General features: G+C 41.2%; 1 protein-coding gene across 4 annotated transcripts in view; it reads left to right on the forward strand.

Moving 5' to 3' along the window:
- Positions 1–9669, forward strand: part of FCHSD2 (FCH and double SH3 domains 2) — a 456625-nt gene extending 446956 nt beyond the window's left edge. For 3 of the 4 annotated variants that reach the window (XM_077113662.1, XM_077113660.1, XM_077113663.1), the window contains 6 exons: positions 2237–2320; positions 2441–2618; positions 2891–3111; positions 4168–4297; positions 4440–4522; positions 7657–9669. In XM_077113662.1, coding sequence (XP_076969777.1) covers positions 2237–2320; positions 2441–2618; positions 2891–3111; positions 4168–4297; positions 4440–4522; positions 7657–7740 — 780 coding nt within the window. In that variant the 3' untranslated portion in view covers positions 7741–9669. The remainder of the gene's footprint in view (positions 1–2236; positions 2321–2440; positions 2619–2890; positions 3112–4167; positions 4298–4439; positions 4523–7656) is intronic. The other variant, XM_077113661.1, reaches the window with a different exon arrangement.
- The last annotated feature ends 5023 nt before the right edge of the window (positions 9670–14692 follow it).

A 14692-nucleotide genomic window follows, 5' to 3' on the forward strand; every position in this document is an offset into this window, starting at 1 on the left:
AGGTAACATTTAAATTACATCAGGAGTAAGACCTTTCTCAATACAATGAAAGGATGAGATGGAAGAATAGCCTTTAAGTAGAGAAAACAGCAAACCCATTATGATGAGAGCATGGGGTGCTTAGGAAATGTTAAATTCAGTGGCGGGGAGCATCAAGTATGGGGAATAGAATAGCTAGTAAAGATGTTTGTTGTCAGATAGTAAAGGACTTTGTATATACCTCAAGAAGTATGGCTTTATCCTGTGTGGATGGCCCAAAATCAGATTTGGTTTTAAAGAAAGTAATCATGGTCATGGTATAGAAATTCTAGAGGATAAATTAGAATAGAGACCGACTTTAAAGTAAGCCTGATATGATCCCCGTAGTACACATCAATACAGAAGGCAGTCTGTGTTTAATTAATCTAGTAAAAACAAAGAAAAGAGGCCATTTTTAAGGGTTAGATTCAAAAGCCTTAAAAATGTTCATAACTGTTGACCCAATCGTTCTGCTTCTAGCATCCTTCCCAATGACCCACAGTATAAAAAGTTCTAGGTACAAAAATCTTCTTTCGTCATAGTACTACTTTAAAATAGGTCAAAGTTCACAGGCAGTCCAATAAGGAAATCGTTAAATAAATGAACCATTCATATAATATAATCATAATATATAATATTATGAATATAATTTAAAATTGCATTCGTAAGAGTTTTTTTATGTAAAAAGAAATGTTTATAACGACAAATTTAAAAGTGGGATACCTAGTTGTGTGTAACTTAAGATGGGCGACTTACATGGATTCTATGACTCTTCACAAGGGCAGCAGTATATTTAAAGGTATTCTTATCTTTCCTAGTTTACTACCACAGATATTAAAGTCTGGTTGTGTTGATACTTTTTAAGTCTTGCCATAGACTTAGGAAAAAACTTTGTTACACAGCTTCCTTTTCCTGGTATGTTCAAGGCATAGTAAGATTTCAGAGTAGCAAAGATATTCCCTTGGAAAAGCTACCAAGAATAAATGAGAAATTTTTCTCATATTTTGAGATTAGAGGTAATTTATGTAAAAATTTGGTCCTGGAGTATTTCTATAAGTGGGCAGGCATTTTCAATACTATTTGTCTGTCTTGAAAAGCTGTAGCTTTAGATTTAGAATCTGGGTCTTAATGAAACATTATAATGCTCATGAAATGGGAAATGCATCTTTAAAAAAGTGACTCATTTTCTTGTTTTATTTTTGCTTGTGTAACTTCAGCATATTTTGTACTTTGAGATTGTGAGATTTGAAATGCTATATGATCTTAGATGATAGTTTCAACTAATCTTGGGACTTGGGGAGAACTTTTATACTGTTCATTAGAGATCTGCTAAGATGTCAGAAGACCCCTGCTTATTATATATGACAGGTAAGGCTCTTTAGAGAGTAAGCTCAAATAGATTCTCCCCGACCCCTCTGTGGAGCCTCTCAGTTTACTCGGATTCTGCAGTCTCAAGGAGAATATATTGGTTTCTGACACTAGTTGACTCTCGCCATTAGGGATAATAAAACCACCACAATTGGCAACTTGTGCAAAAGCACCCACGTGAATCAGCCCACTCTCCAGTTATGTTGGAGTGTAAAAAAATCCAAATTTTGACCACTTCTTTCAATCATTTCCTTACCCAAAACTTTCTTCTCTTGGCCATTGTTTTATAGTGATTCATGATCAGTCCTAGGTGCTGTTCAAGCTATCATCTAATCCATGTACATAATTCTTTGCATTTTCATGGCATGCACCTCCATGATAGCCCTCTGGTAGCAGTTCTGATTCAGTGTCTTCTCCTTTGCCTGTGCTTTCCAACTCATTATTGTTCTGCATTTATTCATCCTACATGAATGAATCCCCCACCCTCCTGGGAATGGCAAGATTATCATTTTGAAGAAATGGAGGCATCAAGAAGTTGAATAATTTACTGACAGATACATAAGCTGAGCTTGAACTCAGGTCTTCTACATCCAGCACAGTGCTCTTTTCACTAAACTTGACTGCCTCTTGAGTTTCTCCAGTTTTTTTGTGTGTGTGTTTGGCTTGTTTTGTTTAGTTTTTTTAAAGTAAAATTTCACTTCATTATGATAGTCTTCCAGCATTTAAATTTTTATGTTCAATAATTTTTTCAAAATCATTTCAATATTCTGATCCATTTTTGTTATGATCAGTTCACATCTGCTCTTTATCTAACCTTTTTAATTTTGTCCATGACCATCCTACATTGCAGGCTTCTCAACCAGATGAGTTGACCATTGAGGAACATGAGGTGTTAGAAGTGATTGAAGATGGAGATATGGAAGACTGGGTAAAGGTATATTCCTTTGCTCATATCATCCCTTCTCGTGACATTTTTAGGAGTTTGTTTTGATTCGTGTTATGCCCCATTCAAATTGTGTGTACAAACCTATTTTGTTACATATCTTTTACCCAGGCTCGAAATAAAGTTGGCCAAGTGGGTTATGTGCCAGAAAAGTACCTACAATTTCCCACCTCGAACAGCCTACTGAGCATGCTGCAGTCCCTGGCTGCTTTGGACAGTCGGTCACACACATCCAGCAATTCCACGGAAGCTGAACTCGTTTCAGGCAGCCTCAACGGAGATGCCAGTGGTAAAGACTGAAACAAGACACTCTTTATTTGGTCACATTTGACCTAAACAATATTAATCTGAAGTAAAAAGCACAATTGTATTCCTATTCTATAATGTGTTTTTCTTTATTTGGTCACATTTGTCCTATATAGTTGACCTTCAGTGAGTAAAAAATGACAGCCTTACTCCTAATCTTTATGGTACTCTTAGTTGTCATGTGAGCACAGGAGTGGTTGCAAAAGCAGTCTGACTATCAATGTTCTTACTGTATTTTTCTCTCTTGCTCCCTAGTCTGTTTTGTGAAAGCACTTTATGACTATGAGGGCCAGACCGATGATGAATTATCTTTTCCTGAGGGAGCAATCATCCGTATCTTAAACAAAGAAAACCAAGATGATGATGGCTTCTGGGAAGGGGAATTCAGTGGGCGAATTGGAGTTTTCCCATCGGTGCTAGTGGAAGAACTTCCAGCCTCAGAAAATGGTGACACTTCATGGATGAGAGAGATTCAGGTACATAAAAGGGGAAGAAGCTGAAGTTAAAAATGATTGAAGAAAATTACTCCCATGGGGTCTGTTGACACCAAAAATTGGGCTGAAGTCCCTGCTTCACTCTCACTATTCTAATCCTCTGTTGCCAAGTTTCTGCAAAACTGAATTTGGGAAAGCAAAGACTTATCAGTCAAGCTCTTGTGGAAAATAACCATCTACATCTCCATTTGCCCCACGTTAATCAAAATGCTGATGTATGTGACACACAAAAGAATGGTTTGATGGAGAGAAAGAAACAAACCAGGAGGAATGTATTTTGTTGATAGTTATTTTAGTTAATAAAAATATTCGTTCCTCTTTCTCTCCATTGAAGCCTCTCTGTCTAGCCCAGGTCCTGCCGGAGCTAATAAGCCAGAACTCCATTACACACTCAGGTGGCCTTAGACTTACCTTATCCTAGCAAAACTTACCTTCACAGGAAATCCCTAATTTGGCCAGTTTGGTTTGTTCTCTCTGAGGATCTGTCCTGCCGACCTGGCAGGCACAGGGCCATAAGGTCATGTCTGCCAATCTTGTTTGTGTAGTAATTGTGACCCCTTAGCCTCACATTTGCAAAACCTGGGGAAGTCACACACTCAGCCCACTATTTTATATTAATGAAAAAAAAAAATGCAACATGTTCCCTTTTTAATACTTTACTGATTTTACTGAATTGACTTGTTAATTTATTATGTTTTCAATAGACCATTAGAGAATGGTTTAACTTGATAGCTATTTATCGATCTGTTATTTGGAATCACTTATTTATAATCAGATTATAGTTATAATCAGATATTCATTATTTAAAAATCAGTATTATAATGAGATGTGAGAGAAAAAAGTTAAATGCAACACAAAATCGAGGTTTGGGGTGGTTGTTCTAGGCTCATTGGCTTCTAACAAAGAGGACAAAAATTTTAACACAGCCATAGTTAACTCCAGAGAAAAGTAAGTTATCCAGAGTAATCAGGGAACTCAGCAAGTCTTTTTCTTCCTGAGAAGATGAGCATTTTGTAACCCCTCTCCCCTCTACTGCAGATCTCTCCTTCCCCCAAGCCTCATGGTTCTCTTCCTCCATTGCCTTTATATGACCAGCCTCCCAGCAGCCCTTACCCCAGTCCAGATAAGAGGAGTTCCCAGTACTTCCCCCCGTCTCCTTCAGCAAATGGTAAGCGTTCTACCATGCATGGTCTAAATACATTTTCACTTCAGAAATTCACATGTTTACCCAAAGGGCAAACAGATCTGCATTAGCATTTTTATTGCTCAACAACACAAATAAAATGAGCTTCCTTAATTCTCTCCCTTAGAAAACAGCTTCCATTCTGAATCTCCAGGATTCTCACAGGCACCAAGGCATACTCCTGAGACCTCATACAGCAAACTGCGACCTGTAAGTCTCTTACCTTATATACATAAGGTTATATAATGCATGGTTCTTCCAAATGGAAGTTAGAAATTAATGTTCCCCTATGGCTCCTGTGTTGTAACTGATCCCCCCAGCTGAGGGTGAAATCCATTTGAGAAGATAAGAATAGCTTTTGAGAAGGAAGGCTATAAAAATCAACTCATATTAAAAGGTCTGATCTACATTGAAACTTTTCTCACTGAGCCATGGTGAGGATCATGCAAATAACTGTGAAAGTGTATTTAAATTACAACAAGCCCTAGAGCATTAAAATGGTCTAATATTTGTTAGAAATAGAGACTTTTTTTTAAGCAAGCATTTATTGAGAACTATTGCCAGACCTATATATGCCTCTTTGAGGGACACTGGGATAAAATTAGATACACTTCAAACACTGAAAGAGCTTCTGGTCTCCTGGAGAATATATATACTCTTAGAAATAATTACCCCAACTCACACTTTATTCCATTGCAATCTGGATTCTACCTCACGACTGAACTATGAAGCAGCGCTTTCCACAGTCATAACTTTCACATTACCAATCCAGAAGATACTTTGCAATTTTACTTTCCTTGACCTCCTTATCAGCGTTTGACATCCTTCCTTGAACCACTCACTTCTTTTGGCTTCATTCATTCAACAGATACGTGTTGAATGCCTGCTCAGTGCAAAATATGAAGGGTGTTCTAGTTTACTAGCTGCCAGAATGTGATATACCAGAAACGGCACGGCTTTTAACAAGGGAGATTTAATGAGTTGCTAGTTTATAGTTCTAAGACCAAGAAAATGTCCCAATTAAAACAAGTCTATAGAAAGTCCAATCAAAGGCATCCAGGGAAAGATACCTTGGTTCAAGAAGGCCAATGAAGTTCAGGGTTTCTCTCTCAAGTGAGACGGCATGTGGCGAACACAGTCAGGGCTTCTCTCTCAGCTGGAAGGGCACATGGCAAATACAGCATCATCTGCTAGCTTTCTCTCCTGGCTTCCTATTTCATGAAGCTCCCTGGGAGGCGTTTTCCTTCTTCATCTCCAAAGGTCACTGGCTGGTGGACTCTCTGCTTCATGGTGCTGCAGCATTCTCTGCTCTCTCTCAATCTCTCATTCTCCAAAATGTTTCCTCTTTTATAGGACTTCAGAAACTAATCAAGACCCACTCAAATGGGTGGAGACATATCATCCCCTAATCCAGTTTAACAACCATTCTTAACTAAATCACATCAACCAGGGAGATGATCTCATTACAGTTTCAAATATACAGTATTGAATAGGGATTATTCTACCTTTAAGAAATGGGATTTATATCAAAACATGGCTTTTCTTAGGGGGCATACTTCCTTTCAAACCAGCACAAAGGGATACAGAAGTGACAGACCCAAACTGCCTCAGAGAGCTTATGTTCATTCTAGCAGGAGAAGCAATGTTCTAATCACACAATTATTTCATGAAGTTGGAGAGGAAGATAAGGTGTTATAGGTCTTGTTAAAGACTTGGTTCTTTAACCTAAGTGTGATAGGAAGCCATTTGTATTAGAATTCTACAATGGAACTGATGATCAATCGATCAATAGATCAAGATTTATTATATGGAAGTGGCTTACATAACTGTGGGGTCTGGCAAGAGCAAACTCATAAGGGCAGGTCACAAGCTGGAAACTCTGACAGAGGTGATTCTTTAGTCTGGCAAGTCCATATTTCCTAGGGGAAGCTGGCTGACTGAGGCAGAAATTCTTTCAGATTCTGAAATCCTCAGTTATTGCTTTTAAGATCTCTGATTGAGAAGACTCCCACATGGTGAAAACAATCTCCTCTGTTGATTGTAGATGCAATCAGCTGTAAATGCAATCAACTGATTATAGATGCAGCCCCATCTACAAAATGCCCTCACAGTAACAGTCAAGCCAGTGCTTGCTTGACCAAAAACTGAAGACCATAACCTAGCCAAGTTGACACATAAAATTAACCATCACACCATTGTAAAGTTTTTTAAGCAGGATAGTGATGTGATCAGTTCTGCATTTTTTGAATATTGCTATAGCAACTAAATGGAGAATGAACTGAGGGTGGCAGAATAGACAGGGGTAGCTAGTTAGAAAGCTAGAACAGTGGTCCAAATAAGATGTGAAGGTAGATTAGACTAGTGGTTAACAGTAGGAATGATTTGTTCCACCACACATTCCTGATTTGTTTTCTAATTCTCTGGCCCTTCCTTTTCATTGACCTTTGCAGGCTTCTCTTCCTCAGTCCATCTGTTAGTACTGTTAGTACGCAGGGTTCTGTCTCTGGGTTACTTCTCTTGTCATTGAATTCGTTCTCCCTGTGTGATCTTATCTACTCCCACAGCTTTGAGTACCATTTTTATACGCTCAGCTCCCAGGTTTATAACTGACACTCTGATCTCTTCCCTGAGCTTCAGACTTGTGAAGTCTCAACTTATATGTCCCAGGCCTACAAAAAAAAACAAACAAACAAGAATGAGCTATTTATCTTCCCTCACAGACATCCTCCTTCTTCCTTATTGCCTGAATTAGTGAATGGAACCCCCATCCTGCCAGTGCTCTGACATTCTTGATGTCTGCCTGACCCTGCCCCCCTTCAAATAGTCATCAACCACTTCCAGTCTTTTCCTCAAGCTGCTAACCCGTTCATCTTTTCACAGACCTGATACTGTTGCTGCCTAGCTTAAAATCCACCAAAGACTCCTCTTTGCCTTCAGAATGAAACTCAGATACTTAACATGGCTTAACAAGGCCCTTCACAACTAAACTCCAGCCTACCTCTCTAGCCTTATCTTTTGCAGCTCTTCTCCCAAGATACGCTGAAGTGTTTTTTGTTTTGATTTGGAGAAGGCTTTAGTGCTCTGACTCTTCTGTCCATGAGTCTTGTGCCCATTAAGCATTAAGGCTAGGAATGAACCTAATTCATGAATTTGATGTTTCATCCAGGACAGCAACTCCTTCTTAGTGTGGGACATGGTGAGGATTAGATTGAAAGTGTGTGCTCAGAGCATTTCTGAGATCCCTACAGTACCCATGTCCTTGATTACATGGGTAATTGGAGTTGGGGGATGCTTTGGGCACTAAGAAGATGACTGCCAACCTATATCATTGTTTCCCTGCTCAGGTCCGGGCAGCTCCCCCTCCACCTACACAGAACCATCGAAGGCCTACAGAGAAGATCGAGGATGTTGAAATCACTCTGGTGTGATGACGGGTTAGCCGGTTCATGACTGCTACAATCAAGGCCAAGCTTTGAGTTTGGCCAGTCTTGTTTTTAAGGCACCTTTGCATGATGATGACTCTTGAACAAGCGAAAATGAGGATTGAACATGATTGGGTAGCCTGCTGGGCAACTCTAACATTTATGAATAGTTTGTGCCTTTTTCTTATCATTTTCTATGTCATCTCTCCTATCATAGCACAAATCCCGGCAGGCCCTAGAAACCGAGAGAGGCAGCCAGTGGTCTGTTTTTTATATTAGACTCAAGACCAGGCCTCATTCTAGATTACAGTCACAGAGATACTGATCATGTGCACACGTACAGTATATTACTGTGGCCACAAGGATGTGGCAAAGATTCTCATCTTTCTTCAAGTGGCTTTTGCTCATCTGATTATTAATCAGATCATGTTGTCTATAAAAGGGAACAGAAGGAGGAATTTCAGGAGACTGGCTTCTCACTGTAGTTAGTGCCCAGAGAAAGTAAAACTTGGGAAAAAAATGAACTGCCCTGAGTTTAGCGCCAATTACATTAATGCACATCTCTTCTGCAACTAACGGATTTAAAACAATAACAGTGTCTTTTGTGTTAATATTTATGCCATTCATTTAGTATTAGTGGAACTAATATGGAGGGGCTGAACTAGTAGCCACATCTTGTCCATCACATAGATTAATAGAAAGGAGGCTACGGCTAAAACAGAAATGGAGCTTCCAAGTCTGAAATGAGCCGATTTAATGTTCTTTTGTATTTGGGTATTTTTCATCTTAATTTTTGCAGCAAATACTCTTCTGACCCCAGCCAGTACACGTAGAATCTGAATGTCTAGGTAAGTGAGCTTCTCTACAGGAAGCCCCTAGCATTATTTTTTTCCCAAGCCAGTGCATTGGACAACCAGGTTGTGGTTGGTCCAGACCAGCTGCTACCCACTGTGGAAAATACAGCTTCCCAGATCCTACTGACTTGACATTCCCTGGGAGGAAGAATCTGTGGGCTCATGAAGGAAACAAGTTTCCTATTTAAGAAATAAAAAGGACAAAGGGACTGCACACAGTGCACAAATCAAACTGATGATGAAAAGCCAAGTTCTCCGTGTCACAGAGAGTGGCTAGTGAGCCCACGGCAGCTTGTCAAAACCCTCACCAGATGTCCCAGAGTAGATGTTTTCCCACCTCCTATGGAGTATAGGGAAGGCATTATCTAGGGACTAAGGGATAGTTGCCAGTTGCTTTTTAATTTTTTTAAGAAATCAGACGAATTTGCAGAATCCAAAAGTTGTATGCTTTGAAAAATCCATCTAAAACTTGAAATGCTCACCAAATATCCCCATGGGATTTTTGTCAAAAAATAAGGTCAAAGTTGAAGAAATTTCCCATCATTTTGATCACATCTATATCCATTGATGTATCCTCTGTGTGATTTGGGTTGTTTTGTTTTTTATTTCTTAATCTGTTGATCTATTTGAGGTCTGCTTGTATTTATCAAACTTATTGTTAAGTTTAAAAAAGAATGCAAAAGGAGGTTTTTAAGATTTAAAAGTTTGCTGGCATGTTGTTAAAAATGTTCACAGTGACTGCTTAAGTTCTTGTCACCCAGTCTCATTCTCTCTTTAGCTAGCCAAATTGTCCTTGAATTTGGGTTCTCCACGTTTTCAGAGGGTTATTTGAAATCTTTTGTTATATTTTAAAATATTTTTTGGAAGAGCTGCTAATTTTATTTTAAAAAACAAAGTTATAAAACAAATGCCTCCTTTTAAAAAATAACCTCACCCTCCAGGACATAAAATTCAGCGTCACCATGCACAGGGCCAGGCTTGGAGGGTGCGCCTCTGTGCAGATGTGCTTTCTTTACAGTGGCTGTAAAAAGTTTGTATTTATTATGTATAAAATGTTGAATAATAAAAAAGTGTAATTATGTTTTTGATTCCTGGGTATTAGAAGATTTGGGGAAACATTTCCAAATAGCCAGTGCTTCTTATAAAAATACTTTGGGGCCCTTCTTTAATCATATAACAGAAACAGAGAGGGAAAAGTAATTTAATCCATGTGACAACCATTCACTGATACTCCCATGTGCCAAGTTTAATATCCTAGGTGCTAGAGATATTAAATAAATTATGGTCTATTTTCAAGGTCCTTTCTTAGTGGGAAAAAAAGAGGTACAGAAGTGAGGACAGCACATATGCTAGAAGGGAGTAACAGACAGCTGCTGGGAGAGAATAAGGAGGAAGCTATGATTCTGCTGCAGGAAGGGTAAGAGTCACTGAAGGTCCCTCATAGAATGTGGCCAGTGGCTTCTAGGAAGTGAGCATTCTGAACTCCTCTCCCCTTTCCTGAACCTCCACCCTGAGGAGTGATGAATCATGCTGAAAAGATATTTTATTGGTTTCAGGGAGTGGATAAAGGATACCCTGTTAAAAGGCTGAATCTCTCCAGCTTCCAAACACTACAGTGAGATGAGGATTCAGCTGTCTCACAAGCTCTCCTTTTGCTAGGCACTGCAGATGTAGGGTATGTATTCTTCCAGACATTTTTCTGTGCATAAAACTCACATCTGTACATACTGCTTTTTTACAGAATTGAGAATATATAATACATTTAAGTCTTCCTCATTCCTTTTGAAAGCTACATTGTATTCCACTATTTGGATACATCCTAATTTAGCTGTTCCTGTCTGTGGTGATGGGTATTTAGGTTGTATCTAACCTTTTGCTTTAAAAAAAATTGAAATTAATGCCTTTTGTACATATTTCTTTATAAACTTGTTCCAGTGCATAAATGTGGACATTTTTGTCCTATATGTGGAATGTGGGTCTTTAACTTTGTTAGATTTTGCCAAATTATCCCACCACCACCCCGAAATTTGTTATCAGTTGACATTCCCACCCACAGCATAGGAGATGAAAACATGAGTTTGGGAGTCAAATATCTGGGTACAAATCCTGGCTTCTCACTTGAAAGCCATGGGAAATGAGCATCAGTGTCCTCCTCTGAAACCTGAGTATAATGCTGCAGATCCAAGACCATATAAAGTATGTGCCACAGGATGATCACTATAACAGTTCTTCCCCATCACCCCTTCCATCTTCCATGTTCTCACCTTCAGAACTGGAATCCTTGATAATCTTCCAGCCTTACAGGAACACACAGGAGTTATGAAACTCAGAGGAAGAAATGCACATAAAGTGCTTTGTGATAAATAAGAGCTATCCGCACACACTAAATACCATTCCCATCCATCTTCTACCTTCCCCTACCAATGAAAGCTGCTTAGTTTGAGACTGCGTTGAGAACAGTTAAGCTAATTGCCCCACCCTAGTATCAAAGCTAAATTTTAACCTTCTCTATCACAGGAACTGTGATGCAGTCAAACCATAGATTCACTGCGCGTCACCTAGATTCCTTTCCTCTTTGACCCACCATTCCAGCCCACCTCTATAAGCCAGACAGAGGTGCAGGTGGAAGGATGTCATGTGAACCTTATTCTGCCATTGTTGTGATGTATGACCCTTCCCTCTCTGGGCTGCCACAATCCTAGCTTTAAAGGGAGTAGAATGAGAGGAAGCCCAGAGAGGAAAGGGTCACACATCAAAACAATGGCAGAATAAGACTTCTCAGAGGTTGAGGGGTGGCAAGAAATTGAAAATTCAAACCACTGGCCTCCCTTACACTAGAATAAAGCAAACCCTCATTGTCTGGTTTGTAATTACATCCCAGGGCACACAGTTCACTCAGTGCCCAAGGATCCCAGCTGCAGCTTTTTGCTTTGGGCCCAATTTATTGCCCAGCCTCTCTAAGTGGCCTCATCACAAAAATCTGACTGCCCTGAGTCTGCATTTATTTTGTTCATTATAAAGTTGTTTTTCATGACAAAAATACAACCAAAATTAAAGAAATTTTAGGTCAGAAGGAGAACTGCAATGAGTCCCAAATTCCTACAACTTAACACAGCCAGTGTCAAGTTTCAGTCTAAACTCTTCCTGTTTGCTTTAGTACTCCTTGACCTGACAAGAACCTTATGAATGCCAAAGAGCATCTTGTTCCAGGACTATGTTCCCCTGGTCCCACTGGTCAAAGAAACACACCTAGTATTTCTACCATGTCTTTTCCTGGGACCTCTAGTCTGGGAATATTTTCCTGAAACATAACAGAAATGAACCCATGAATAGGGTTCACACTCTGTCAACACCGAGTACTAAACCCATTAGTCTCCTCCCCACTATCTTCACCTACTTGCTCCTGCAAGTGACAGAGAAAGAGCTCTGGACACCTGGTCAAAAGGCCATATTCCAGGCCCTGAGCCACCTCAGATTATCTGTGGCCTTAGGCTCATCCCTTCTCCTTTCTGAGCCTTGCTCTCATCTCTGTAAAGTGGGGTTGAAAAAACGGAAATTCCTTAAGATCCAGGAGGATAAAATAATATATAGATAAACTAAAAATATTTTTTATTAGTGGATCAGAGAAGGAAAACAGCCTGTGCTGAGACATGGTATGTCTGAATTTCACCAGACCCACAGCTTGTGCCATCAGGACTTTTTCCAGAAAACATTTTAAGGGCCAGAACCACCTCTATTCAATTCCTGTTTGTCCATTCTTCAAACTTGCTTCCCTAGATCCTGCTCTGGACACAGGAGACACAGATGATTAGACCCCATCCCTACCATGGAGGAGCTCACATCTGGTGGGGGAGACTTGGGAACAGCAGCCTCAAGCCAAGGCACTTCTGCCTGGATAGTGAGACGATCAAGGGGCAGGAGAAATCCAAAACAAGTGTTTCTGTCAGTCCTCCCTCCCGGGGGTCTCAGATTTACTGAGGCCTAAGACTCAGCAGGGCAGACAGGGTAGGTGGTATTCATGACTACAGAACAGCCCTGAGAAAAGCTATGTCACCTTTGGTGAGGCTAGAGCATTGGGCAAGGATAGAGTTGGGATTCCTGTCCCCATTTCATAGATGGGGATACCTGAACCTGGAAGTCATTGTGACTTGCCAAGATCTGTCAGGAAAGCAGAACTGGGACCTAGAAGTGAGCCTGCAGAAGTCCTTGCCAGGCCCTTTTTGCAGAACCTGAATCCAGTTTCTGGAAAAGAGGAAATCAGGAACCTGGGTTCTTATTCCTACCTGCTCCATGGGCCTGAGTAAGCACCTGACCCCTCCCTCCTCCCTGAGCCTCAGTTCATGTGCCCAGCAAGGGCTTGTCTCAGAGCCTCCCAGTTTTCACATCTGGAACCCAACTTAGGGAAGCCACCCCTGAATGCCTGAGTTCTGAAAACCTGGAGAATACTGACAGCCTGGAGAGGCTCTTGGCCCTAAGGCTCTATTCCCACTCCCTCCACTGAACAGGCACTGCAAAAGTGCCTATTCACTGAAAATGTGACCCTCCCAGCTGGCATTCTGTCTGAACACATCCCCTGTTCAGTCTGTGTCAGCCCTTTCCTCCATGACTAGCTCATCCCCTGGAATGTCTTGGTCTGACTCTGGCCTTCCAGACTTGCTCCTCCAGAGAGCACACCTCCTATTTGGAGGGGGGACCTCTAAAGCAAGTTGAGGCATGTATGTGCTCCCCAATTTGAGGCAATTCCACCCCAAGTGTGGGGTGAGATTTGCTCCCAAGAAATAAAAAGGAAAGCTTAAGGGGAGGAAAGGGGTCACTGTCCCAGGAATCAAATCACTCCTGACCTGTTCTGGGTCATCTAAGCAGTGTCTTTGCTATAATCCTGTGAGGTAGGGGAAAATGCTTACTTGCCCCACAGGATATAGCTGGGCACCCCCTTCCAGGATTCAAGGTGACCTCATCCAGTGGTCTTGCACGTCCCCACTTCAAGGGACACTAAGCATCTAGGCTCAGGCCCCAGCACACAGTGGGACAGAATGGAAAACAGAATGTATGGATGGAGGGATTTAAGTTAGATACAAAACTAGAATCACCTTACCCTCAGAGGGCATACCACTGGGGAAGGGAGGCATGCCCCCACCCAGTTGGGAGCCTGGATTCTCTGACATTTTGTGAAAAGAATACAATAGTTACATTCTAGCTGTGCCACTTAAGTAACCTAACCTCTCAAGCCTCAGTTTTCTCATCTGTAAAATAGAGATGATGATACCTATATCACAAGGTGACTGCAAGAGATAAAATACTACATGAAAAGCAGAGCACGGGGCCTGATGCATCAGCACTCAGTGATGGTGGATCCTGTAAGTGTGTGTGTGGGGGGGGGCAGGGGATGCTTTCCAGAGAGAATGAAAAGGAGGCAGAGAAAGGCCACAGCAGAGAACAGGCAGCTGGTGACCCCTGGTGGCCACCGAGAGGCAGGGCCTGAGGGCTGAGGGGAGGGGGAGGCAGGGGCGGGGACACTGCTGGACCTTGAGAAGCAGATTTGAAGAATACAAGAACCCCAGAATCTTAAGCTGTTAGACGTGCTGAGTCCTTAAATAAGTGAATTTAAACATTTAATAAACATTTCCTAAGGCTTTCTCTGTGCTAGGCCTGAACCCAGAGAATATTCTGTTCCCATCCTACCGCCCTCCAAGAGCTCCCTGACTAAAACAGAGGGAGGCAGATAGAAACAGGGAAGCACAGGATCCAAGGAGGCCCCTGCCCACCCTCACAAGTGAGGAACACCTCTCAGTGGCGGATGACTCACTAAATCCTGAAGGACAACTGTGAATTTGGGGGCTGGGAGGTAAGAACATACTGGACAGAGAGAAAAGCTTCTATAAGACAGATTCAATATGGGACAGGACTCCCAGGATGAGCCGGGACCCAGCATCATGGATTGAGGAGGCCTTCTTGACCAAGAGGGGAAAGAGAGAAATGAAAAAGTTTCAGTAGCTGAGAAATTTCAGAGTTGAGAGGTTATCCCAGAGGTTATTCTTATACATTATATAGATATCCGTTTTTAGTTTATGGTGTGTTAGAGTAGCTAGAGGGAGGTCCTGAGA

This window comes from Tamandua tetradactyla, chromosome 8 (genome assembly GCF_023851605.1).
Source record: "Tamandua tetradactyla isolate mTamTet1 chromosome 8, mTamTet1.pri, whole genome shotgun sequence".
Classification (NCBI taxonomy): domain Eukaryota; kingdom Metazoa; phylum Chordata; class Mammalia; order Pilosa; family Myrmecophagidae; genus Tamandua; species Tamandua tetradactyla.